This window comes from Eptesicus fuscus, chromosome 17, assembly GCF_027574615.1.
Source record: "Eptesicus fuscus isolate TK198812 chromosome 17, DD_ASM_mEF_20220401, whole genome shotgun sequence".
Taxonomy (NCBI): domain Eukaryota; kingdom Metazoa; phylum Chordata; class Mammalia; order Chiroptera; family Vespertilionidae; genus Eptesicus; species Eptesicus fuscus.
In genome coordinates, this window is record NC_072489.1 from 41,181,729 (window position 1) to 41,208,310 (window position 26,582).

The 26,582-nt window shown below is 57.5% G+C and overlaps 1 protein-coding gene across 1 annotated transcript; it reads right to left on the minus strand.

The window, feature by feature from the left end:
• Positions 1-1,308: 1,308 nt before the first annotated feature.
• On the minus strand, positions 1,309-25,177 carry PYROXD2 (pyridine nucleotide-disulphide oxidoreductase domain 2). The gene is made up of 16 exons (XM_008144158.3): positions 25,051-25,177; positions 20,970-20,989; positions 18,551-18,644; positions 18,392-18,465; positions 16,264-16,419; positions 14,255-14,408; positions 12,676-12,737; positions 12,483-12,580; positions 10,283-10,424; positions 9,761-9,895; positions 8,004-8,076; positions 7,569-7,725; positions 4,492-4,646; positions 3,712-3,818; positions 2,256-2,376; positions 1,309-1,506 (listed from the first exon to the last, which is right to left on the minus strand). Exons 1-16 carry the CDS (start codon positions 25,175-25,177, stop codon positions 1,436-1,438), a joined length of 1,746 nt encoding a protein of 581 aa, XP_008142380.2. The 3' UTR covers positions 1,309-1,435.
• Positions 25,178-26,582: the final 1,405 nt, after the last annotated feature.

The following is a 26,582-nucleotide window of genomic DNA, read 5'->3' on the forward strand; positions in this document are numbered from 1 at the left end:
ATATTCTGAACAACCACGTCTGATGTGATCTGCTCCAGGCCTCTGAAGATTGTGCAAGTTCTCATTTGTTGTTCAATTCCGTTCTCTTCATGTGAGAGTTGGAAAGGGCTGTGAAACCAAGGGTGAAGGCAATCGCCTTCACACATCTCACTACGGATATTAGCCGGCGCCTGCCCTCCCTCACATGCTTCCGGTCCCTTCCTTCCCAGGAATACAGACATGACGTTAACACCGTCCACAGCAGTGTCAGCCGCAGGACCACCCCCATGCGCCAGAGACTGGACGAAGACGTGCCCTGTTGTCTTATTGGATCTTGACGACCACTCCTCCACAGGTGAGGAAGCTGAGTCTATGGAGGGTGAGTAATGAGGCGGGTATATCTTAATCCAGTGATGGCGAACCTCTGACACGCGTGTCAGTGCCATTTCTGATGACATGCCGAGGATGAAACATTTATGTTATTTAAACTATAAATATCGCGAAATAATGTTTTTTTCCTCAAAGGGACACACTGCCCGAGTTATGCTCAGTTTTTAGGCGAAGTTTGAAACACCAAGCTCAAAAGGTTGCCCATCACTGTCTTAATCTGTATACATTTGCCGGGGGAAGGCGGGAGGAGATGCCCCAGGAAACCGTCACCTCCTCTGCCAGTGGGGCCCCGGGGACCTGCGGCCTTGGCCGCTGGCCTGAGAAGCGGGCTGGGGGCGAGGTGTCACCACGGGGCCATTTGTACGAACCTTTCTGACCAAGCGTGACCTCCCACTCCAGAATAACATGCGTTTACGTAGACAGAGCTCACAGGGGTCTTGCTCGTGGGGAGGAAGAGGGGGAATGCTCTCAGTCAGGCATGTGGGCCCCAGACGGCCCTGGCCCTCAGCTGTGCCTGCCTTGCACTCACCCTCGCTGCTGTCTGCCTGGCTGGCGATAAGGGTTTGAGGTGCCGAGCACCGTGCAGGCCTGGGGCCCCTGTGGATGACTTGGTGGCTCCCTAGGGAGCTGGGTCCTTTCCTACAGCAGCAGATGGGGCCTCACCAGGCAGCCCCCCAACCCATGGGTGGTGGGGGCCCAGCAGTGAGATGGGGATGCTTGCTGGTCAAATGGGCTGTGAGGCGCTGATGTTGTGAGAATACTGAGTATTCCAGACAAGTAAATCCCACCTACTATCACATAGACAGGCAATTACCTAGTTACATTTTCCTATTCTACTAATATATAGAAAAATGCAGACTCTCTGTACAAAACATTGTTTTTAATAAAACAAAAGCAGTTCATCGTGAGTCCAAGGTACAAGGTTAACCAGTGCCGAATGTAACTTGCATGTTTTTTTCCTAAAATAGTCGCTTGAGCCTCGAGTACTGGTCTGTCTCAGCCATAGCCTGGACAGATGGCCCCGTGGGGACCTCGGAGCTCAAGGGCAATCCTCCTTGGGTCGGGGTCACAGGCTCTTGAGGTCCCCCAAGACCACGTGGGCTGCATTGCGGCCAGCGGCTCCCATGACCCCTCCTCCTGGAAGGGAATCTCCCATGAGCCAAAGCTGCACTCACCCCCACCCCAGCTCCCGGGAGCGGGCAGGGCCAGGGCTCAGGGGAGCAGCGGCCAAGCAGAGTGGGGAAGCTGGAGTGCTCTGGCGTGGGCCTCAGAACCCCCTGACCCCTGACCTCTGAGGAAGACAGGCTCTGGGCTCCCCTGCAGGTTTCCTGCCTCGGAGCTCTGGGAAGGGGCCGGGCCCACGGTCCAAGCAAGTGCCCCTTTGGGGCTGAGAGCCCACGTGCCCGATGGGAGACCCTCAGCACGTGAAACTGACACAGGACTGAGGGCTTGAGGGGAGGAGGGGAAGGACAGGGCCGTCCCGGGAGCCCGAGCCCGCGGGGCCCAGGTAAGTGTCACCAGGAACTGCGGCCTCAGGGAGGTCAGTCACGCTTGGGAGAGGGGAGGGGGGAGTTTTTAAATGGAGAAGGTAACTTACCGATCCTTCTGGTCTGAAGGAAGGAGGGGGTTTAGGGACATGGGTGCCTCGCAGTCCCACACTGGAATGTGGGGAGATGCCTCGGGGACATATCCCCAAACCTCCTGAGGAGGGTGCAGCCACCTAGCCTGCGGCTGTGGCCCGCCCGGCAGAGGGCACCCGGTGGGGGGTGGTTGTTCCTGTGGGGGTCCCGGGCCCCTCCCTGTTTATCCTGTCCCCGTCCACATGCCTCTGATGTCCCGCCAGCCCTCGCCACCCACACAGGGTGGTGGGACGGAGGGTCCCTCACCGGGGTGGGCCCCACTCCCGCAGAGGTACAGGCCCGGGAGGGGGCAGCGGTGGCCGGCGTGCAGGGGCGTGGGGCGGGCGAAGTAGAGCTGGTCCAGGGTCATGGCGCCATGGAAGATGTTCTGTGGAGGCAGGGCCACATTAACACAGGAGTGGTCGGGTCTCCACTCCCCGTCCTCCCAGCAGGGTTCCCCTTCCGATGCTCTCCTGGCTCTTACAATGCAGAGGAAAGGGGCACGTCCCGGGGCTGGGGGAGGCTTTCCAGAGGCGTTTTTTCAGGAAGGAAGAAGGGGGAGCATCTTCAGAGTGTGAGGAAACGGGGACATTGAAAGGGAGAGTCTGTGTTTTGCTGTGGACTGTGAATCCCGCTCTGTTTGTAATGAGAGGGATTTGACTCGTTTGGCTGCTGGCACGTGTTTCTGTGACCAGGACACCGTCTGGGCCTGGGGATCCAAGCGGAAGCACAGTGGGTGGCAGACGAGGGGCAGGGGGACTGAGCTGGGCTCTGCTCCGATGGCCTGGGCAGACCCGGGGGGGGGGGCGGGGAGGAGCAGGGGGAGGTCTAGGCAAGACGACCAACATCTGCAGGACGTCACCACAGGGTGTCCTTCCAGCCTGCTTCTCAGCATGCCCCTCACCGACCTCGTCCCTCACCCCTGCCTCAGTGCAGACGCCCCCTTCCTCCCGGCCTCCAGGCTGGACCCCTCATGTCCCCTCCGCCCACCTCATGCCTTCCACACCCAGCCATTCCTCTCCCTTCCCTCTGCCTGGCCTCCTTTATCCTAGAGCTGGACCGGGGATCCAATAACATCTAACATGAGCCACATATGTGACTTTTGTTTTCTAGCCACGGGAACATTTAAATGGGACTGGTGAAGTTAATGCCCATATGGGTTTCCTTTAACCCCGTAGACCCACAACATTACATTTCAACATGGGATCAATACCGCCATGATGAATGAGACATTTTACACCGGCCCCACGCTAAGTCTTTGCAACCTGGTGTGCCTTTTACACAAGCAGCGCGTCCCGTTTGGGCCCAGACACAGTGCCACGGTCAGCAGCCACAGGGGGCTGGTGCCACTGCGTCGGAACTGGCCTCCTCCCTGGCCTCCCTGCCTCCAGCCTCAGGGAGGCTTGGTGCCCTGACCAGGAGCCTGAGGGCCGGCTGCCTGGAGGAAGCGCGCTCCCTCTGAAGAAGCTCGAATGGGACAGGCCGACACGGACGTCCAGGCGGAGGGGCCCCGGTCCTGGGGAGCTTCCCAGCAGGTGCTGCCTCTCCTGCCTGAATCTCCCAGCTCCGCCTGCTCCCTAGATCTGGCCCCTCCCCTGCCCCCTTTCCGCCATGGGCTCTGCCACTGCCCTCCCTTCGGGTGAAGGCTGTGTGTGGAGGGCACGCCCGGGAGTGGGGGTACAGAGAGAAGAATGTGATGAGGGACCCCCAGACTTATTCTTACCCCTCCAGGAAGCCCAAAGATTCTCTCCAAGTCAGGCGGAGTGAGGATGTCTCTGCCCACCACGGAGCCCTTGAAGCCAGGGACGTAAGCCTCGATGCAGTCGAACACTGGTCCAGGCCGCAGGGAGACGGGGTGGTGTTAGGAGGCGGCGGAATGGTTCACGATTTGGCAAGTTTACGGTAACTCACTAAACTATACACTGCAAGTTATATCTCAGTACGCAAAATTAAATAGATGGATAAAAACGGTCCTCAGGCAAATAAATTCCGTACAAAGGCCTATGGATCTCAGGCTAGTTCCACCTTCTTACCGCAACCCTCAACACAAAGTTATTTCTTTCTCCTTGACGGTGCAAAGCTTTCTTTACCTCATTGCTCTGCTCGAGCTATTTCTTTTGCTCGGAATGCCATTTGCTACCTGGCTAACTCCTATTCATCCTTTAAAGCCCCGCTCAAAAGGCCCCTCCTTTGGAAAGCTCTCCCAGCCCCTCTGCCTCACGCTTCCTCCTTCGGTTCACACAGTACCTTGTCCTGTAAGATTGGTTTCCTTACTACTCAACCCACTGGACTGTGAGCCACTCGAGGGCAGGAACTGTGTCTTTTTTACTTTCTTAGCCCAGTGCCTGACCCTAGGCATTCACTATGCAGACTTAGGGTTCCTTGGATAATTCTCTTCTCCTGGGACAGATCCTGAAGGTGGGGGACTCGAGAGAGGAGAGGGGCCCTTCAGACCACACAGCCGGCTGCCGCCGCAGACGGGATGTCCAGCAGACCTCCTCACCTCTGTCTGCATACGCGTTTCTCTCCTGCTCATCCCAGACTTTGCCTCCGGCCAGGGTGTAGGGCGTGTACTGCGTGAAGAGGGAGACCACGTGGCAGCCGGGGGGAGCCAGCGTGGGGTCCAGTGAGGAAGGGATGCAGAGCTCAATCATAGGCCTGTGGCAGGAGGAGGGATGGTCAGAGCCGGAGAAGCAGTTGCCCCCAGGGAAGGGGCTGGGGCCGCTCTGAGGTGACAGGGGACAATGAAGGCAGGGGACGGGATGACGCCCAGGCCGGGCGGAGCGTCTCTGTGAGGCCAAGGTGGCTGTTCACCGGCGCAGGGGCAGTGGCCACCAGGAGAGTCCGGACTACTCCCCGAGGAGCCCAGCTCCAGCCTCAGGCCGCACCCCCTGGCCCAGGCCAGGGGACCTCAGGCCGTGCTCCCCAGGGTCTCTGGTCCCACCAGCCCCGGCCCCGAATGCGTGGCCTGGCCCTGCCTTCCTCTACCACACAGCCTGTAGGACAAAGGGTCTCAAATGTCCCAGGTCCAGACAAACAACACGAATGAGCGAAGGGGCCAGGCTAAGACAGCAGGTGCCTGGGCAGCCAGATTTCCACCTCTTACCCCTGCCTGGTCACCGGTCCCGAGCAGGCCAAGCAAAGCAGAGCTGCCTGGCACCAGAAGCACGGGAACCGCCCCCTCCCCCTCCCTTGTTTACAATACCTATCCTACCTGCAGCACAGTATTCCCCTGGCCTCCAAAGACTGCCAACCTCAAGGCCACTGAACGCCCTTCTCCCTGCATCCTCACCTGCCGTGCTTCCTCTGGGCTTGTATGTCCACGGGGCCTCTCCGAAGGAACTTGTCCAAACCCAATGCCTGGATCCCCCAGAACCTGCTCCCCCTGCACACACCATCTGCCCTTCCCCACAAAGGAAACACCATCTCCTGGGGGCTTCTCTCTCTCATTCCTACCCCACTTCCTGCCCAACAGCGAATCCTGGCAGCTTTACCTTCAAATACCCAGCATGCGGCCACTTCTCATCACTTCCACTGCCCCCACCCTGGTCCAAGCCTCCATCCCTTCTCCCTTGGGTTCTCCCACTGCAGCAGACATCCTTTTTCTCCACACAGTGGCCACAGTGGTCCTTCTAAAATGCAAGTGAGGCTCTGCCCACACGTCCCTGGAGTAAAATCCAGCGGTGGTTGACACAGCCCAGCAGGATGCAGCAGCTGCGGCTCAGACCCCACCTGCTACCCTTCACTCCCAGGTTCTCTTTCTCAGTCACTCTGGCCTCATTCCCGTGCCTCCCGCACAGCAGCACCCTCCTGCCCCAGGGCCTTTGCACCTGACTTTCCCTCTGTCTGATGTTCTTCCTCAGATACCCACAGACCTCCTTCAGGTCTCTGCTCAAATGCAAAGTTATTAGCGAAGCCTCTTCTGACCCCTAATAAAGACTAGCACCCCCCCTCCCCTGACCTATTTTTCTTCATATTACAGTGCACGACTATCTTGTCTCCTTTATAAAGTATCAGTGACCTGAGGGAAGAGGTCCTGTTGACTCTGCCTGCTGCGTTGCACCCTGGTCCCTGAACTAAGCCTGTAACAGAGTAGGGGCCCCAAATCCTTATGAATGGATAAGGGGACTTTGCCCTCTACCCTTCTCTCAGGGCCCAGATCCTCTTTAGCTCATGCTATTAATGTTTGTGTGCCCGTCTTATGATAAACTTAGTGTCTGCCTCATGCCCCTACCCTACCCCCGACCCCTTCAACCTGTGCCTGTACAGAGCCCGGTACAGAATCGGTTTTCAGCAAGTTTTGGTGGACATGGACAGTATGGAAAGATGCTTACTCCTGAACATCCCTGCCTATTCCTAGGATGGAGATACAGCTTCGGTGCAGTGGGAGGTGGGAAATGCTTTTCCAAGTTTTGCATGAAGGCAGCTTATCCTCCTATCTAATAAAGAGGGAATATGCAAATTGACCATCACACCATAACAAAATGGCTGCGCCCACAGGGAGGCAGGGATTCTGTAACACAAGATGGCTATGCCCGCAGCAGAGGCCAAGTTCCCGTAATGAGCCTTAATGAGCAATCAACAGGGACCTGAGGCTGCACCCCCGCCGCCTGGCAGGGCTTGACGGGGACCTCAGGACGTGCCCCGCACCCCGGCACCAGGCCAGGGGACCTGAGGCTGCACCCCACACCCCGGTCCCGGGCAGGGCGACCTGAGACCACACCCCCTGCCATGTGGGGCTTGAATGGGGACCTCAGGCCGTGTCTGCCTGCAGGGCTTGATGGGGAACCTCAGGCCGCACCCCCTGGCCCAGGCCAGGGGACCTCAGGCTGTGCTTCCTGCCCTGGTACCAGGCCAGGTGACCTGAGGCCACGCCCCCCCCCCCCCCACCCGGTGGGGCTTGACGGGGGTGGGGCTGGCCAGGTCTGGATCTAGCCCAATGGGGCTGGGGCTGGCCAGGTCTGGGTCTTGCGCGATTTCGAGGCACACATGGGTGGGCGGGGACTTGACTCTGGTTCCTGTGGCGCACCCCAGACTCTGATAGGAGGAAGATTTTCATATACATTTTACTAATTTTCTTTCATCTCTGACACTTCTATTATAGAGGAAGGGCAAATAGCAATATTAAAATATTTCCTCTAATTAATTCCCTTTTAATGTGCACAAAGTTCGTGCACCGGGTCACTAGTCAGAGATAAGAGAGGATAGAGAGTCGGTGAGTGTGTGCCCCTGGGCAGGCTGCTGAATTGGATAAATGCCTTTTCTCTCCCGCATTTTCTCCAGTTCTTCCCAAACGCCAGCACTGATCTTTTGCTCCTTCTGCTAATCTGTGCTACTTGGCTGAACCTGCCAGACTCTTCATTCCTTACCTGCCCCAGCCCATATTTCTTGCCTGGGATGCATTTCCTAGCCAGGCAGTGGAAATAGCCTTGGAATCTAAGTGTGGATTTAGGCAGGTCCTACCTCGTTGTGAATATTTAACACCAGGAGGAAGAGACAACCCCTACTGTGTCTGGACAGTCACCCCCTATGTCCGTGGCTGAGAACACGCCAGGGATGCAAAGCCCAGGGACAGCTCACCTGTGGGAGGGCCGGCCATCCATGGCCTCCTCAAAGGCCTGGTGGAGCAGGTGGGTGTCTTCACAGTTCAGGTGGATGGAGCACTGGTGATGGGGCAGCGGCTGGCCCCTGGGAGCATTGGGGGCCGCCAGGAAGTCAGGCAGCCGGTCGACAGCCACTGAGGAACCAGAGGAAGGGAGGGGTCAGAGCCCCAAGGCCTGTGTCCTCTGCCCCCCCCCCCCCCGTGTCCTCTGTTAGACTGTTCTCTCCCCATCACCCTGCTCGCCCGTGTTAGACTGGGAAGAAAAAGTATGGGAAAGTGTTTCACCTTCAAATCAGGGGGCAGGCTGAAGGTCGGGGATAGAAATGATGATGAGGTCAGTTTCCCCCAGACCTGGATGTTGCTCACTCCGATGGTGTCAGAGGGACAGCCCGGCAGTGGGGTTTGCCTCTTACCGTTGATCTTGGTGACAGGCGACTGGATGTCCAGCTGAGAGATTCTCTGTGTGAACTCTTCCGGGAGCCATTCCTGCAAGCAGAAGATTCCACAAAAGGCCTGGCCCCAAAGCGGCGGCCTTCGTCCTTTGCTCAGACCGGTCTCTTGACCTCTACTTCCGGAAATCCTCTCCGTCCTCAGAGCTCAGCCAGACCCCCTCCCCGGGAAGCCCTCCCTCCTGCTCGGCGCTAACCACTTCTTCCTCTGTGACCACCAGAGGTCCTGACTGTAAATGGCCCACACTGACTCCTGCTTTCGACACGGCCAGTGGTCTGCAGGCCTCTCTCTCCTCCCGCCTCCAAGCTCTTGGAAGTCTTGATGCTCTCAGAAGTGCCTTCACAAGAGGCTTTTGAACTGACGTTTGTTGGCTTTTAGTAGCGGAATCACTCAGAAAAAGAGGTGCTTGTCTCAAGAGCAGGCCCAAGAATGGTTGGGAGCTCCATGCCCATCTCATTGCCTATTTTAGGGACAGGGGAGGTGTGGTCAGTTGCAAATATTGTTCCAAATCCTCATGCCTCTCTATGCATAGCTCTTTGTGATGCCCTCCCATTCTGACTCTGGGGTTGGCTTTGAACAAGACCAGTGTAAGTGGGATGCAAACCGGAGCCTGGAAAGGACTGCCTGGTTGAATTTGCTTGCTTTTGCTTTCTGCCAGATGCTGAGAATATGCTAGAGCCGTGGTCGGCAAACTGCTCCGTTGACTAATGAGTTTGCCGACCACTGACCTAGACTCTCAATTCCAATAATTACAGGCTGTTGTTGTTCCTTGTGATTAAGCCCTTATCCCAGTGGTCAGCAAACTCATTAGTCAACAGAGCGGCAAACTGCGGCTCGCGAGCCACAGTTTGCTGACCACTGTAGAGGATGAAGGACATGTGGAACAGAGCCACACACCCCCCCCCCCACACCCGGCCCCGGTCATTTGGGCAGAAACTGTCCTGCACCAGCCATGCCTCCTGACCCCATGGCTGGCATGTGAGCGAGCCCAGCCCAGGTCAGCAGGGCTCAGAGCTGATGACAGATGTACGAGGAGCCCAAATCAGCTGAGCTGAGCTTAGCCAAGATCAACTGAATTCCCCAGCTCTCTGTGCTCAGTCAGTAGTTCTTGTCACATGCCCAGGAGTCCTGTGGTTGTCTGTGACGTGGCATTCACATGGAGATAGATAATCCACACGGGCAGCGGACCCGGGGCTGGTTAGATGTACAAATAACTGGGTCCCAGCTCTGGCTCTGTCCTTTGCCACCTGCGTGGCCCAGGGCACCTCACCTCTCGGGACCTTTCTCCTCACCTGTGAGGTCCTGCCCTGCGTGTCACCTGTCTGCTAGGGGAGGAAGGAGGACTGGCTTCCCCAAAGGGGGGCAGACGTGGCACTTGTATTTCCTACCCCGATTCGGTTCCAGCTCCCTTGATCACCCATTTTCAGCTCCTGTCTTGGCAGAGATCTTTACAAGTTTTGTGTTTTTTTATTAACTTCAGAGAGGTGAAGGGAGAGGGAGAGGGGGATAGAAACATCAATGATGAGAGAGAATCATTGATTGGCTGCCTCCTGCACCCCTGACCCCAAACTGGGGAATCGAGCCCACAACCTGAGCATGTGTCCTGACCAGGAATCAAACTGTGACCTCCTGGTTCATAGGTCAACCCTCCACCACTGAGCCACACGGGCCGGGCTCAGAAGAGATCTTACCCCCCCCCCCCCCCCCCCGCCAGGCTCACCTGTGGCGTCAGCTTCAGGAAGGTGGTCTGGGGCGCCGCGTTGGACAGCACCACTTTGCTCCTCACCTCCGAGCCATCTTGCAGCACCACTCCCCGCACGCGTCCTCCGCTGCTCACCTGCACCTTAGCCACTGTCTGGACCCCGCACAGCGAGGCCCCAGAAACCCCCAGGAAGGAAAACTAGGTTAGACCTTGAAGGATTTCCATCGGTTCTGCTGCTCCTAGACATTCACAGCGTCCGCACCCTGAATCCACCTGCCGAGCTCGGCAGCTCCTCAGTGAAGCACTGCCCGCCCCTCCACCTGGAAGGCTCAGCCCAAGTGTGGGCCGTGGCAGTGAACTTGCCGGGGAGGCAGACGAGCCGGGACCCGGGGCACAGCTGCTCAGCTACTAACAGGCTGCATAACCGAGCCACTCGACTCCGAGCCCCGCCTTGTCCATTGGTAAAACGAGGGAGCTTGCGAACCTGAGGTTTTGGAAGGACCCTCGCCCATCATCAGAGGGGACAGAGGGGCCACTCACCTTTCCAGTGAAGATACTTGCTCCATGCGCAGCGGCTGAGCTTGCGATGGCATCAGAGAGGGCACCCATGCCTCCCTGGACGTAGCCCCAGGCCCCCTGCATCCCCTCCAGGCCCCCCATCACGTGATGCAGCAGCACATACCTGAGGGCAGATCATCAGACTCAGTGGCCGGAGGTGGGATTTAATCTCCTCAGAGTTCAAGGTGCAAACATTCCACCCTGCCTTGTGCCTTCAGCCTCTCTCTCCCCCATCCACCCCTGCCCCACTAGCCTCTCAATGAGCTCAGGCTCCTGTAAGAGTCCTTCGCTTCCCCATGTTCTCTCCCCGAACAAATGTGTCTGGTGCGGCTTTGGTGCCAGCAACATGGTGACGCCCAGACCCGCAGCTCCAGCTCTCTCCTGCGCTCCAGTCCGTCTGTCCAGCTACCCACTGATATCTCCATCTGGATGGTTTCTTGGCAGGCGTCTAAAACCCAATCTCTGCCCCCATCCACCAACCTGTTTCTCCTTCCCCCTTCCCCACCCCAATGAACGGAGTCTCCAGTTTCCAAAAGAAACCTGGGTGTAGTCTCGCCTCCTAGTCTCTCACGCCCTCCATCCAATCACGTGCTGTCACCTCCGCCTCTGAAGAGCTTTCCCGCCCCTGCTCCCTGGTCCCTGCAGCTCCTCCCCTGGTCCAGGCCCCTCTCTTCTCCTCCGTAAACACTGCAGTGGGCCTTCCTCATTGGACCTCCTTCTCCCGCCCTTTCCCCCCTGCAGACCTTTCTCCACGCAGAACCTGGGGTCCAACCTCACAACCCAGCTGTGCCCCCGGCCCTTCTCTCCTGCCCAGCCTTCTCTGGCTCCTTGTCGGTCATGGCCGGGGTCTGAAAAGGGCCCCCAGGGATCCTGCCTGACCTTGAGCCTCATCCCTCACCACGCCCCCCTCACAGCCCACACTCCCACCAAACTGACCCTCTTTTAGTCCCTTGAATAGACCACATGGTTTCTCAACTCCCAACCTTTGCACAAGGATCACAGCTGCCTAGAGCCCCTTCCTCCCTCATCTTCTGCCTCACTAGCTCCTCCTGTCCTTAGAGGCTCAGATTGGCCGCCACTCTCTCACGGAGGGCGTCTCTGACCGAGAGCACGTTGTCCCGGGTGCTTTCCCCGTCCCAGCTCCTCGGCGCTCCGCTGTCATTACCTGCTCTGTGTCTACCTCACCCACAGGATCTCAGCTCCGTTTACTACTGTCGCCCTAGCACCTCACACAGACAAGTGCTCCAACTATTTATTGAAAGAATGAATGAAGAAACCAATTACTTAAAGGCACATTTTACAACCTGGGCAGTAGCTAAGCCTCCTGGAGACCCGCGGAGAAAAGGATAGGAAGCCCCCGCCGGAAGATCCAAATGGACCGTTTGATCACAGAGCTTGGCCAAGGTGTGGCAACTGCTGCCACCCCCTTCCCACAGCCCTGGGGAGTTTGGGGCTGGCTTAGCGCATGCGGAAAACCACTTCCAAGGGGTGCTCCCTCCCTTGAGAGCTTCTAGCTGCATCTTCTGGGCTTTGGGCATGGCCCATCACCTGGCAGCATCCTCTATCCCAACACTCACCTCGCCCTTCCTGCTCTTGCAGGGGTTCACTAAGTCCTCCCACAGCTAAGGGCTCCACTGTGTGTGACTGCCCCCTCTTGGACCAGGCTGTTAGCACACCCCGCTCACAAAGGGAAGGCAGCTTCCCACCCTTACCCAGGGGTCTGTGTGTGAGCGTGTCCTGGGACCCAGGGGAGTGATGGGTGGGAGGGGGAGGGGCAGCAGGGCTTCCTGGGCGGGAAGAGATGGGGAGAGGAGTGAGTGAGGGAGAGAAGAGGGGAAAGAGTGGGGAGAAGATACATTCATGTGAGAGATCGCAGTGGCAGGTGGGTGAGAGGCTTTCCTTATAGAAGAACAGAGAGTAGTAGCTAAGAAGGACTTTTGGGGGTCAGACAACTTGGGCTGCAAATCAGCCCTGCCACTTAGTAGCTGTGTGACTTTGGGCACAAAAGTTGCCTTCTCTGAACCACGGCTCTCAGATATTAGCGTGAGGGTCAGGTGAATCGTGTATGGAGTGCGTGGCTTCCTGCCTGGCTCGCAGGGTGAGCTCAGTCAATGACTGTTGTTATCACTCGTTTGCGGGGATTCGCTCCACTCCTACTGCCCCCCTCACCTCCCACACTCACCCACTCCCCGGAGTGTGGGGACTTGTCATGGCTCCAATCACAGCATCCGTTGCTAGAGTAGCTTTTAGAGGCTCAGACTCAAACCACTGATCCAGCACCTGGGACAGTAACACAGCAGGGAGAAGAGCTTAGGGCCATCGGGGGGAGAGGACCCCTCACTGGGAGGCCCTGCCTGAGGCTGGGAGCCCCTCACCTTGGTAATCGGAGCTGTGAGGACCTGGTAATACTGGGGCAGCTGGGCCCCCAGGATGCGGCCTGAAAGAGAAGACCCATAAAACATAAACAGACAGGCAAGAAGGAACACTCTGATCTGCAATCTCTCTGCACTTGATTCTGGACTCATCCACAAGGTTTGCTTGGTCAATGGAATGCTTTGTGATGCAAACCGCGGCTTGAAACTGGCCTGCACACTGGGGCTTGCCCTCTGAGCTTCTGCCATTAATGTAAGAAGGCCTCGACCTGCCTGCAGCTCCCAAGAGGACAGGTGCCTGAGCACAGCTGCCCCAGCTGATCTGCCCCAGCCACAAACATGTGTGAGACCAGACTAGATCAGCGGAGCCCAGTTGGGATCAGCTAGACCATGCAGATTTGTGAGAAATTAATTTTTATATGCCACTGGAGTTTTACAGTTTTATGTAGCTACTAGAGGCCCAGTGCACAAATTCGTGCACAGGTGGGGTCCCTCTGTCTGGCTGGCAATTGGGGCTGATCAGGGCTATCTTGCCAGTCCCGATTGGGGCCGTTTGGGGCTGGTGACCAGGGAGGGACCGTGGAAGGGACTGCGGGAGGGCTTCAGGGCGTGTCTGGCCCCATCTCGCCCAGTCCTGATCAGCTGGACCCCAGCAGCAAGCTAACCTACCAGTTGGAGCATCTGCCCTCTGGTGGTCAGTGCACATCATAGCGACCAGTTGGTCAACCACTTGGTCAGACACTTAGCATATTAAGCTTTTATATATATAGATTTTGTGATCATAGCTAACTGTTTGAGTATTTTTCTAGAATACAGAAGCTAAACCGGTCTTTATAACCTGGAGGAGTAGAAAAGAATAGCATGCCTAGCCAAACCTCCCTTCTCATAGCCATGGCAGACATCACTAATCAATCACAGAAGTTTTTCTTGCGAAGCCCCAATCTAGCAGCCTTTTCACACTCTCGTGGCCCCTATCTCTCATGACCAGGGCCACGCAGGCTTCCATCAGCTTCACACGGTGCCATCGACAGCATCTCACCTCACGCCTGTAAGACGTGCCTCTGCATTTCAGCCTTGGGGCTTCTCTGGCCCCAAGACAGGATGCCCACAAACGGCCACTTGACACCCACGGATGCACAGCCCTATGAAGGAGTTAAAACGCCGTGGGGCAACCTTTGAGCATTGGGAGGCAGAACCTAATGGAGAAAGGTTTCCCGTTCTCCTCTTGGGACTGGTCCTCACGTGCATTTCATCAGGCTCCTAGGGGGTCCTCTCGGGACCCAGCACCCGTCACCTGCGTGGTGGCCCGCACAGCAGCACACCGGCATGGACTCCCCCTCTTTCCGTCTCTCTCCTCCCTTCCCTGGATCACCCTTCAAAACGAACTACTCGCACATAAGCTTTTGTGTGGGCGCTGGTCTTAGGGCACACCAGCCACGACCTCCTCACCGAGCTGCCGGCAGCCCGTTATGGATGGCAGTTGGCAGGCTGCCGGGGAGGCCCGGGCCTGCGTCTGATCATGGAGACCGTGGGCTCGGCTCCGAGAAGGTCCCTCCTCTGCCTGATGCGGGCTGGGACTTACCGGCCTGCAGCAGGGGTGCCAGGGTGGAGAGCGCCCTGAGCCTCTGCAGCAGGGCGCCCCGCCGGAAGGCCTCCGTGTCCACGGGGGCTGCGTCCAGCAGAGGGTCGATGGCTGATGCCAAGCGATTCATGAAGGCCTCGTATTTGGGGAAAGCCTGGAACAGAACCCCAAGTCGAGGCCCTGTTGCCCAGCAGGGGACATGGTCCCATGCTCTGCCCTCCGTGCTGCCCCCACGTGGCCCCTGCCCTCAGCGGAGCCTCCTGGTTCCTCTGGCCCGAGGCCCAGCCGTCTCAGTGTGGCTGTGCTGTCACTCCCTGTCCCAGGTCTGTGCTGAGGTCGACACCAGGGGCGGTCAGAGCGGGCCTGGGCAGCGGGAGAGCCATCGGGGGTGGCGGGAACAGGGGTTAAGCTGGCCAGTAGTCAGCCACAGAAACCTGGCAAGTAACCAGGATGTGGTCTCCGTGATAAACCAAGGTTCTTCTTTCTCTGCCGTCTGCCCATGCATTACTGAGGGGAAGTAAGACCGCTTTCCTGGAGCTCCAGCATGCCGACTGCTCCTTCCTGCTCTGCAAATCTCCCACGTCCTCCCATCACAGCAGGAACAGGTCTGCACCCCGTCACCCCACGAGCTCCCATGACAGAATCCACTTCGACACCCACCCTCCTCCCCTGGATGGGCGACAGGAGCTGGGTGGCTGCCTGTGCCCTGGAGGCCTTATCTTCATTTTCAGCCCAGAGCTTTTAATGTTTGGGTCATCTAGACTCACGGATATACCCACGGGATTTGATAATTGTTACATAAAGAAAAGTTCTGTGTTGAAGTACATAGGGGAGCTCCATAGCTTTTCTGCGGGAGGCAGTTAGCATGACCATCGACAAAGACGAAGCCAGAATCCAGGCCCCTGACTCCCCACGGAGGACGTGTCCTGCCTCCTGCTCCTGTGGTCGGCAGCCCTCCAGGCCACAGCCCCTGTCCCACGGGCCCAGGGCCCTGGCCTTGTCCTAAATGCTCCCTAGTGCATCCGAGGTGGCAGGGTTTGGAGAACAGGGGGGAGGCAGTGGTCCCCAACCCACTGCACAAAAGGATCACTTTGAAAACAAAGCAAAGCTCCCCAGGCGACTCTGTCAGCCAGGCTTGGAAATTGCTGGTTGAAGAGATATTACCTAGTGATAGACGAGCCTCACAAAAAGCAACACACATTGATTACATTCACCTAGGTTCTCCTTATAAAAATGTCTGCACCAGGATCTGAGTTAATGCCATGCCTTCAGCTTATATCTAGGCTTAGAACAAAAAATAGCCATTTAAGGAATCTTTTTATATCTGCAAACCAATCACACCAGGCCCATTATATTCAATAACTCGTTAGACAAAGCTACCCAACGAATTCCTTATAATGCAATCCCAAGAAAAAGCCTGGAAAAGCCGCGCACTCGCTGTCAGCTGCGGTGCGTCCTCTCAGCAGACCCGCACGCCATCGTGGACAAGTGCTTGCCTTGGGCTGTCGGGGGATTGACGCCAAATCGAATGAATATTTATTACAACCTTCTTGTCCTAAATTCCTGATCCAGTTCATTCTATCCTTAATCGTCTCTGATCCACCCTTGATCCTTGGTCCTGGCCTCCATGTGCTTTAATATTGATAACCACTTAGAGCTCCGTCTGAAAGCAGCAGAGACACAAAGCACGCAGTGTAAGCCCATGCCAGCGGCCTCCCTCTGACAGTCAGCAGGCAGAGGCCGTCGGAACAGTGGCCGCACACTGAACGCACAGGTTTGAGGGGCTCCAGTGTCCACTGGTCTCAGCCACGGACCTTCCCCACTTCTCTTTGCAGTGCCCAAGATCGAAGGCGAGTGGAACCCTCGCAGGGCAGGTGGGGTGGCCTGTCCGAGCCCCCTGGCCCTTGGACATGTGCTCCAGGACAAGTCCAACGAGGCCCGTTTCCTTTCAAGAGCCGCCTGCAGGCGAGAGAGGGGGAAAGAGATCAGTCGCCGGTCACTTTCCCTACCTGGGCGTCCTTCTGCGAGAACTGGGCAATCTGCCTCTGGTTTTCCGCCATGTCTGTGCCCAAAAGCAGGGACCTGGGCGCCTTGCTCCCCGCGCCTTCTTCCAGCATGGGGGTGAAGGAGTAGGGGTTTCGAAGATGAACTCTCAGCCCATGTTTCTGCAGGACACAGGCAGAACGAGCAACCGTTGAGGGATTTGTGGCCTCTGCCCTTGACCTTCGCTGCTTGTGTTTATGACCACTGAGATACCTGCATGCAGGTTCCCACGGTCCTGATTCCTATTTTTTAGTGTAAGTGTATAAAAGCCCCCGTGCCCAGGCACTCTGTGGCAGACCATATCACGCCACGCCACGCCACGCCATGCCAGGATGCATCATGCCACACCATACCACATCACACCAGGACACACAGAGCCACACCACTCCATGTCACATCATGTCACACCACCTCATATCACACCATGCTACCCTGTGCCAGAGACTGTACTAGGGTTTACAGTGGTTAGCTTACATCAGCTCTATACCACCTTCATTGTACAAAGGCAATAATTGAGGCTCGGGGAAGTTAAATAACTTGCCCAAGGTCACATTGGAAGGTGGATCGGGTTTCAAAACCACATCTCTGACTCAGAAGCCCTGGCTCACGCTCCGCTCTAGTCTACGGCTGCCCCCGCTCCAGAAATAAATAATTAAAATTTGGAAAGACACAATAAAAAAACAATTATGTGAAAATCCATACTTACAAGGTAGATAAATTATTCACATCAAAAATTTTTATTTACTTTGCAGACTCATTTACTCCAGGGTCACCTTACATGGAAGTTCCCTTGATGCATTTAAAATATGATCTGACTTACAAATATTTGAAGAGCACACGGAGCCTTTCAGGAGCACATTTTATTTTATTTTATTAATAAAGCTATTAATCATGTGAAAAACTCTGTTCTGTGACTCTCCGTTTTCAGAAGCTAGATTTCTCACAGGAGGGTCTACCCCACCGCCTCCCCCACCACAGCTGCCTCTGGCACAGCTGGTGCGTCTGCACGTGCCGCCACTCTCGGCAGGTGCTACGGGCTGAAGACCAGAGGCCCTTTCCGTCCTTGGCTACATTTCACCCAGTCCTGGCTGGTGACACTCTCTCTCTCTCTCTCTCTCTCTCTGTCTCTTCTCTCTCTGTCTCTCTCTCTCTCTCTGTCTCTCTCTCTGTCTCTCTCTTAGGGGCTCAAATAGTAATTTCTTTAGTGCGTTTCTGTAGTTATCTAGTTCGGAGAACTCCTCTACATGAACCAGTTCAAGCAGCCAAGCGGCCGAAGAGCTGTGAACAGTGGCTCAGCATCTTCTCAATTTCAAACTTTCAATTTAGAGCAAAATTGGCACTAAAGTGCATGGCAGCCTCCTGCACAGGGGCACAGGGGACCTTTCCTCTGGGGTGACAGGCACCACGCAGGGAGGGGCTCAGCGGGCCCTGGGCTGTGGTGAGCAGAGTTTATAAAAGAGGCAGCGAGGGGTGAAAGGAATGTGGAGGGGGGGGCAGCGCTGGCCCAGCCTGTGACCAGGGTTAACCCAAGAGAGACAACAGGGGCCACTGAGAGGTTTCAGATGGGCTCCCAACAGGCCTGGGGCCCGAAGAGGTGAAAGTCCCCCGGCCTCCTGCTCCGGCTGCCAAGGGCGGCAGCAGGACCTCCCGCCAGGCCGGCTCCCTCCTGAGACAGCTTTGCAGACTCAGGGCTCAAGGGTTCAGGCAGGTTCCCGAGGGCCAGACAAGTCAGGGCTGGGGGCCGGGCAGGGCCGGGCTGGGGACCCCCGCCCCACGTGGGGATCAGTGCTGCCTGGAGGGACACGGCCTCCTGTTGACAAAGCTCCTCCATTAAATAAGTTGATGTTTATGAGGAAGTTCCCGGTTGTTAAGACACTGGGTGGACTAGACCAAACCGTCATCAGGAATGTACCCAGGAGACCGTGGATAGATAAGCCCTCGATGGAAGCGAGACCTCAGGTGCAGGGACTCACCTTGTGGGGAGCCTCACCCCAGGGGGGAAGATGGAACTGACACCTCCTCTCACCCTGCCCGCGCCGCCCCCCCCCCCCCCAACACACACACACACACAAGGCCGGCCGCAGCGGGCTCTACCTTCAGCTCCAGGTCAGTGTAGATCTGCGGTCTCAGCAGGCTGAGGAGGTAGGACGCTCGGGAGAACTTAAACCCTGAAACCCAATCCGATGGAGACAGTCACCGGCGGTCACCGGCGGTCACCCCGCCGCCTGCCCCCACCCCACCTCTCGGGCTCACCTGGAACGATCTCCTCCGTGACAGCTGCGCCCCCGATCACATGGCGTCTCTCAAAGACGGCCGTGCTCACCCCCATTCTCTGTAGGTAGGCCGCCTGGGGGACACACAGCACCTCCCTTCACCCCGGGCGGCCGCCTGCAGTCTCAGGGCCTCACTGCAGGCCAGCCTGCCACCGGGCTCGCGCTGTTCCGCCTCGGAAGCCATTCCCCTGCTGCCTCTGAAACTCTCGCTTTCCCCAGTGTCTTCTGAGATCTGACATGACTGCTCCCGCCCCTCTGCTTCCTGGCTGCCTCTCACCTTCCCTCCGGGCAGGCCCAGGAGCCTCTGGGAACTCAGGCCCCCTCCCCAGCGGGCGAGCCTCATCCTCCCCGCCCACCTCCAGAGGCCGGAGTGACTGGGCTGTGAGCGCTGAGCCTGACCTCCCCTCACCACGGCTTCTCCTCCTCTCTCCTGCCTGGGCAGCTTCAGCCCCGAGCCACCTGGCCGCCATCTCCTCATGTGCAACACGGGGCCATGATAACAACACCCGCTTCACCTGGCTCCGGGGCTGCTGTGGGGATTCACTGAGCTGGGCGCCGGCTGAGAACGTGCCCAGGGAATGCAGCTCAGGCTGCAGCGCCGCCTCACTCGGAGGAACAAATGATGGAGGGGATTTATTAACTTTTCTCTGCACTTAGTTGTAAATCAATAAATATTTGTTGAGTAGAATTAGTCGGCTTGTGAGTCTATCTGGTCCTCTCACCACCACCCAGGTGACAACAGGGATGCTATCGTTCAGATGGCATAGAACCCAGACTTTTAAAAAAGTAAGTTCACTTGGCAACGCCCATGTGCCAGACGCTGGACTGGGTCAGCTCGTTTAATCCAGCCCAGCCCCCTTGAGGTGGAACTAGAATTCCTCCCATTTCACAGACGCGGAAACCCAGGCTCGGCGAGGGGCCCCGCCCTCCTCAGGCTCCCGGGGCTGATGAAGAGAGGGGCTGGGAATTGAGCCCAGCTGGCCTGGGCCCCGGGTCCGTGCTCCCCACACGTCCCGGTGAGAGAGGAGAGAGGACAGCTGACCTTGGGGAGCCCGCCTGGCCCCGGAGGGGAGCCTGTGTGTCCTGCTGGAAGGACCACCTCCGACCAGGGACTGGGAGCACAGAGACTGAGACAGAGCGAGCCCCTCACAATTCTCAGCACAAACGCAGGGGCTCTGGGCCCCCCACACAATGCCCAACGCTCCCTTCCTGGGCCCAGAGACCGCTGCTTCGTCACCAGTTCCCGTCTCCGCCCGCCTCGACACAGACAAGATTCCCGGAGACGGCCCGTCGCGGGGTTGTCCCTCTTTCTGACAGGGTCCAATCGAGAGCAAACCCTACTTCCAGACTCCCCCTCAAGTCACCCAGCCACAGCGCAGGTCCCCCGAACGCCCGCTCACTGAGCGCCTGGGTCCCCGGGTGTGCGGTCTCCTCGCCGCCAGGAGCCACCACCAACTCCATGGACGGCAGGGGCCTGGCGGCCTCGGCTGGAAACCTCCAGCAAGGAGTCAGCATCCGGGTCCCTTCTCCACACTCTCCGAGGCTGGGCGTCTACCCTGTGCTCCCGTGGCCCAGAGCGGAGGGACTTGCCTTACCCTCCCCAGGCAGGCAGAGCTGGGAGACAAGCCCCGGTTCACAGGAACACAAAATCGATGTTTTAAATTACTGATCAGTTGAGTTACAGAATGTCCCCCTGTGAGATGTTCAAGTGAAATTGGTGTGTCGGGGGAAGTATTGAGACTTAGCACCCGTCTCATCGCTCCCGGCACTGCTAAGTCCCCTACGTTGATAGCCTAGAGTGGCCGCCGCTTCAGGAAGAGGTCCCGTGTTTCCTCGGGTCCTGGGCACCCTCTGCACGCTGTGGCCTCCTCGGAGCCCACGGACTCCGGTCTGAGAAGCACGGCCATGGGTAACCCTGGCCCGGCTCAGGGGCACCCCCTCTGCTGCCCTGGCTTCCTTGCTGTCCCAGGGGGCACCTGGCCTGTGGGGCTCCTGTCCACTCGGGGTGGTGCGTGGCCTGAGCCCAGCTGAGAGCACAGGCCTCGGCACGCAGGACTGCACACACTCGGGGGCACAGACAGGCCCAGCCAGCTCGGTACCTGGTCCCCAGGCTCCAACACGTCTCCCAGGCAATGCCCATTACACACCCACCTCCCCAGCTTCTCATCATCTCGCCCCTGGAAGTTCCCTGACTCCTCCAAGGTCAAGGGGAAATCCATGGCATGGAAGCAGAGGAGAGGAAAGGGAGCCCCCGCCATCCTCCTTAACCCCTGCCGACGCCCATTCCTCCCGGCACTGGTCAGCACAGGAGAGAGGACTGGCCTGCCCTTTCCTTCTCTCCTGTGGCTCCTGAGAGCACATGCCCGGGGCCAGTGGAGCGTGGCAGGGGAGGTACTCACAGCCACCAGCCCGTTGTGACCTGCAATGACACAGGGAGGGGAGGAGAGCTCGGTAAGCGGGCAGACAGACACGCTCCCGGGTCGTGTGGTCCCCCATCCCCGCCCCATGCCTGGGAAGACGCTGGAGAGGGAGCAGAAACCTGGGCTCCCCCTAAACGTGCACCTGGATGTCAGAACAGCATCCAGCCTGATGCCAGGAGACGCCTGGTCTGTGGGGTCAGAATCCCGGTTCGTGCTGGAGTGAGAGGCAAGGAGTCCACGCACATCAGAGAAAGCCATCCCGCGAAGCCTCGTGTCACGGAGCTTCCTCACGTGGGGATGAGGGGCGACTGTCGGGGGGACGTCGCAGGGAGCAGGAGGGAAACGTGCGCGGATGCCGGAGGTTCCTGTCTGGCCCAGAATCAGCGCCGCCCAGGTAGGTGTTGGTCGTTGGTAAGTGTCGGGTGCTGTCCTGGCTCGTTCTGCCACGTGTGGTTCACAGCGGTGGCCCAGAAGGCTGTAGGCACATGGCTTTGTCCTTGTCGCCCCCAGTGCTCCCACAGAACAGTGAGCACAGTTCAAAGGAGGGACTTAAACTCTACCGTTCCCGTGCATGCTGGAGTAGCTAGCACGCTTCAGGGAGCCCGGGGATGGGGTGAACGTACCCACCTTACACACCAACGTTCCCCCCCACACCGCAGGAGGCCGCCTTCGGGCCGGGAGCCCTGAGCTTGGCCTGGGAGCCCAGGTCCACACCAAGCCCCCTGGTAGAAGCGCCGCCCCAGCTTTGAGAAGCGTCAGGATCACCGGGAGCCGTGTGAATGCCGAGACTCCCAGGCCCCTGGCCAGAGTGTACCCAGCAGGCTGGGGCGGGGCCTGGTACGGGGCCTCGCGCTCCCAGGTCATTCTGACGCAGGTGGTCCCGGGGCCGAGCGGCCTCCTCTTTCCTTAGTTTCAGGAGATGCAGCAGCTGCTGATGGAGAATCCCCGTTGGGCAGAGAACAGGCCCCGGCCATTTTCAGGGAAGGGGGCGGGGCGTAGTCTGGACCACTGGGCATGTCCTTGGTGATGAAAGGTCGCTCTGCATCTTCGAAGATGTCAGATGACTGTTCTCTGAGCACCAACCTGAAACCTCTGTTGACTCAAATAAAAACGCTCAACTGATAATTTCACAAACATCCATAAAGAGGGGAGCAGCAATGACCCACGTGATGGCTTTCTTCACAGCTGAGCTGATTTTAAATTTTCCACATAGAAACTCCCGGAGTTTTAGAGGTCATTGAGCCGACCTCTCATGCACTCACGGAATCCCTTTCCAAACCTCTCCAACCAGGATCCATGGGAAGAAATGCATCTCACACGCTGGCCTGGCACACCTTCCACATGCAAGTGTCTTCACAGAAACAAACGTGAACTGACATCGACTCTTATCATGAGACAAGCAGGTGGTGAGCTATTAGGTAATATTTTATTTTTTTAAAATGCTGGTGGATATACTATTTTTGCACACTTTTGAAAATTCTCCTAAGAAAGTTTAAAAAACATTGCTGGATGGGACTCATGAATAGTTGCCACCTGAGTTTGAAAAGCCCTGCTCTCAAATCCATACACCTGCAAGGCCGCTGTCCTGGCTCAGCCTGGCTCCCGCTAGTTCCAGGCATGGCCCTGAGAGCCAGGGTCACGGCCAGGAGCCTCGTGCTTCCTCATGTGCGAAACAGAGGATGCTGGGGGCCTTGCAGTGTTGCAGAGAAAACAACCAGTAACATATGGCAAGCCCACCCTTAGCAGGCCCACAATAAATGGTAGCTATTTGTTCTTTAATTAGTACTGATTGTGAGTCTTGGAAAACTAATAAAGGCTTCTGGGCAACTAGGTTCCAGCTCAGTCATCACAGATAAGCCCACAAATGCACAAACATACCTCAGGTGACAGAAGTCTGGGATCCGATATCCCAGAACCCTCCTCCCGGCACCCTTCACCCCCAGGCCTGGCTGAGCCCTCCTGTGGCTTCTGAGGACCTCCCCCTGCCTCCTGGAGTGGCCTGAAGCTGCCGGCAGGTTCAGCTGATCCCCACGCCCGACTCCTGGGATCCATAGGCAGCAGGCTCGCAGGGCTCCACCGAGGAGCTGCTCTGAACAAGGGCCCTTGAACGTGTGGGCCGCAGCTGCCTGCACTCAGTGTGTTGGTTAGACACGCGGACCTCCGGAGCCGCCTTCAATCCCGAGAATCCTCGTCGCCAGCCCCAGGGCCCGCCCTGCCTTTTAACAAGCTCCTGGGCCTTCTTAGGCACACTGAGGCCGCTGACTACATCAGGGTCCTCCTCGAGGGGGCTCCCAGCTCCTGGTGTGACTTCAGGGATGCAGAGATGGGGCCTAGAGCCAATGTCCCTGCCAGGAAACAGCCGGGTGAGCTGTCGTCATGGACGGAGAGAGGCAGAGGCCCTCCCTGAGGCTGAGACCGGCGCTTCCATTTACTGAGCTGTCAGTGGGGGCTGGAGCTGGCTGCCTCAGCCAGGGAGTGTGAGCGGTTGTCAAAACAGCCACTGTTAAACATTAACTTATATACACTTACAATGAAAGAAATTATATTAAAGACAAAGGCAATCAATACTCAATGCTGTCACTTCCTGGTTATTGTATGTTTCAGTATGGTCTATGCTCTTGCAGTAATTACCTCTGTGCATCCGTACGGGGCCATGCTAGGTAACGGTGGGCTGCCGTGTATCCCACCCAGACTCACATCCAGCACGCCGTTCGGTAACTTGGTAAAGGCCATGGCGAGAGTACTTGCACCACATGGGGGCCAGCCGGCATTACACGGCGGGCTTGATTCGTTATTCTGTTGATAGACTTAAGAAAGTGCTGGAGAAAATGCTAATTACGCGGGTTAAACTCAGCGTGTTGTGTCCGTAGCTGTAGCTTCGCGAAAAGCACAAAGAAATGGAGGGACTGTTCTCCGGTGTTCGGAAAGTATCATCGGATGGAGGAGTCGGTCCCATCACCGAAGGAGTGCAGTTCGCACATAAATCTTCCTTGTTTCACTTAGTTCACTTTTGTTCTACTCTTTAAAGTAAATGAAAACATCACACAACATTTTTTGGAACTATCCTCATTTGACAATTGCAACCATAGGTTGGCTACTGAGTTTGGCAAAAATCACAGAAATTCGGTGAGGATCAATTGGGCACCTGGAATGTAGAGAACCGTTATTTTATCTGTAAAAACGTGTGCTTCGTTGCTTTTATTTCAGCATCGCTACGAAGCTGATGCATGGGTGTATTTGCACACGTTTCCCCTGGAGGGGTGACTGTTAAACCTTGACTGGCACACGGCTGCTCTCAGCGCATACACAATGAAGGAACGCCAAAACACGGTGCAGCTTTACAGCTAACGGGCATGTTCTCCTTCCAGTCTGGTCGTTGTCTCTCTGTATAAACGCAGCTGGAAATAATGTCAAAAGTTGAAACTCAGGCCCTCTGAGTGTGAATGGCAGGCCTGAGGGAAGGCAGCCGGTCCTGCCCGCAGCCCCCCAGGCACCCGGTGGGGTCGGGCTCTGAGCCCGGGGCCAGCAGGACCCGTTGCAGATTCCACACCCTCTGCGGACACAAGCATCTCTGGGACTCGTTTTTGTTTGTTTTCTAACTCCCCTTCATGGAACGATCCGTTTCCGCTGGGGATGGGTGGCCTCAGTGACGAGGCTGCGGAGACCAGGACTCAGGCCCTTGATGGGCTGGACTTCACCCGTCTGTTGTCGCAGGCTTTCTTCCTAACCCGCAGGTAACATGTGCTTCTCAAGAATGTGGTGCAACCAGCAAATTCCACCGGAGATGGAACGACCTGGTCCGCCTCCTCATTGTAGATGGGAAGACCCAAGCCCAGAGGGCAAGAATCTGCTCCAAACCACCCAGCAAATCGGCGCCAGAGCCAGCCCCAGGACCCCGCGCCTGCTGGCAGACGGTGGCTTCCGCCACAGCCCCTGCTCCCTTTTGCCCCCACCCCTGGCCTGCCTGTGCCCAGAAAACAGGGACGGTTGGGGAGGGGTCCCTCCAGGCCTCTGTGCAGAGCTGCCCTCCCCGCCCTCAGCTCTGGCTCAGCCGCTTTACCTGCTCCTATCACCACCGCATCGTACTCAGGCTTCAGGCGACCCGTGGCCTCCCAGTGAGCTTGTCTCCGAGCAGGACAGGGCCAGGCGCTCATGGCCCTGCGGAGACCTCGGCCACTTGCAGCCATGTCTGCTCAGCACTCGGTCAGTAATTTGCTTGCAATCAGCTTTTGGTGCCTCCTCAAGGGGCGGGGAGCAGGGGAAAGCGGGGAGAGGAGGAGCTGCAGTCCTGTTGCCACACCTGGCCTGCGGCCAGGACTAAACTGAGGACGCTGAGCTGCACGCGCCCCTCCCCCTGCGAGTCCACCCAGGGCAGAGCTGTGGAGGTGGCCTTTATAACCGGCAGAACGCCTGCGGCCTCCGGAGAGTAATCTCTGTGCTGGTAATTCTCGATGCTCCCATGAGCCAGGCTGTGCTGACCAGTCCTGGAGCCCCTCCCGTGAGCCCCAGCACGCCCATGTCACAGGCCAGGGCACTGAGGCTGAGCAGGGCGTGTGAGCAGTGAGGGCTCTGTGCTGTCCTGCTTCTCAGGAAGGAATGGAATGTCCGGGAGGTGCTGGGGTGGGAAATCTAAGTACAGACTCGGGTTGGACGGCCTCTCACTCCGATCTGCCGGCCTGTAGGGTGGCGAACCCCTCGGGGAGCCGCTGGCCCAACATCCCCTCGCATGGCCTTGCTCTCAGCCTCGACAAAGCTGCAGGGAGGGCCGCACCTGTGCTGGCGCCCCCTCTTCTAAATGCTTAGCGGGCCGAGGCGGGGGCCTGTTCACTCGTCTGTAATTCTTGGGGTCACCTTTTCCTTTTGAAGGCCTGGACATCTCCCTCTGTCTTTTGGCTCCTTTCCCAAGAATCCTCAGGGATTAAAGGCCACATCAGTAAATACCTTTGGCTAAAGCACCTTATTACTACCCTCCGGCCTGTATTGAATTAGGAGCCCCTTGGTCCCCGGCCCCTTAGCGGGCCGCGCCCCTTGTAGGAAGCACCACCCCAGGAGCCGGGAGTGTCTGTACTGCTCTGACACGTCCCAGTAACCCGACGTCAGAAACTCCCCGCACAACTGGGAGAATGTGTGGGAAAGTTCTCCGAGGGGTGGGCGTCTTCTGGGGACCCTTCTCCTCGCAGAGCCCCTCACAGGCACAGCCCCTGCACCCCCTGCGAGGCTTCCCTGCTAATGACGGGGGCGGGGGGGGGGGGGTTCGGTTAGACTGAGTATGCCACAGCATGCAGCGGCTAAAATTTAAGGGGGATATTAGGTGACGAAAGTGGGGGCCCTAAAGTCACGGGGGGGGGGGGGCGCTTCCAGACTGTTTCCCCTTTGTGCTCTTGTTTTCCACAATCGGTGTTTTAAATGTCCGCTCACGAAGGCACAGTAAGGACCGCAGTCCATTCCCCGCTCTGTCCCTCCCTGCCCGCTTCTGAGCACGTTGGCCCGGGTGTGGCTCTAGTTCCTTTAGCACCTCTGTGCCCTCAGGCTGCTCCCTGCCGGGAAAGAGCAGCCCTGGGCATGAGTCCTGGCTCCAGACTGCAGACTCAG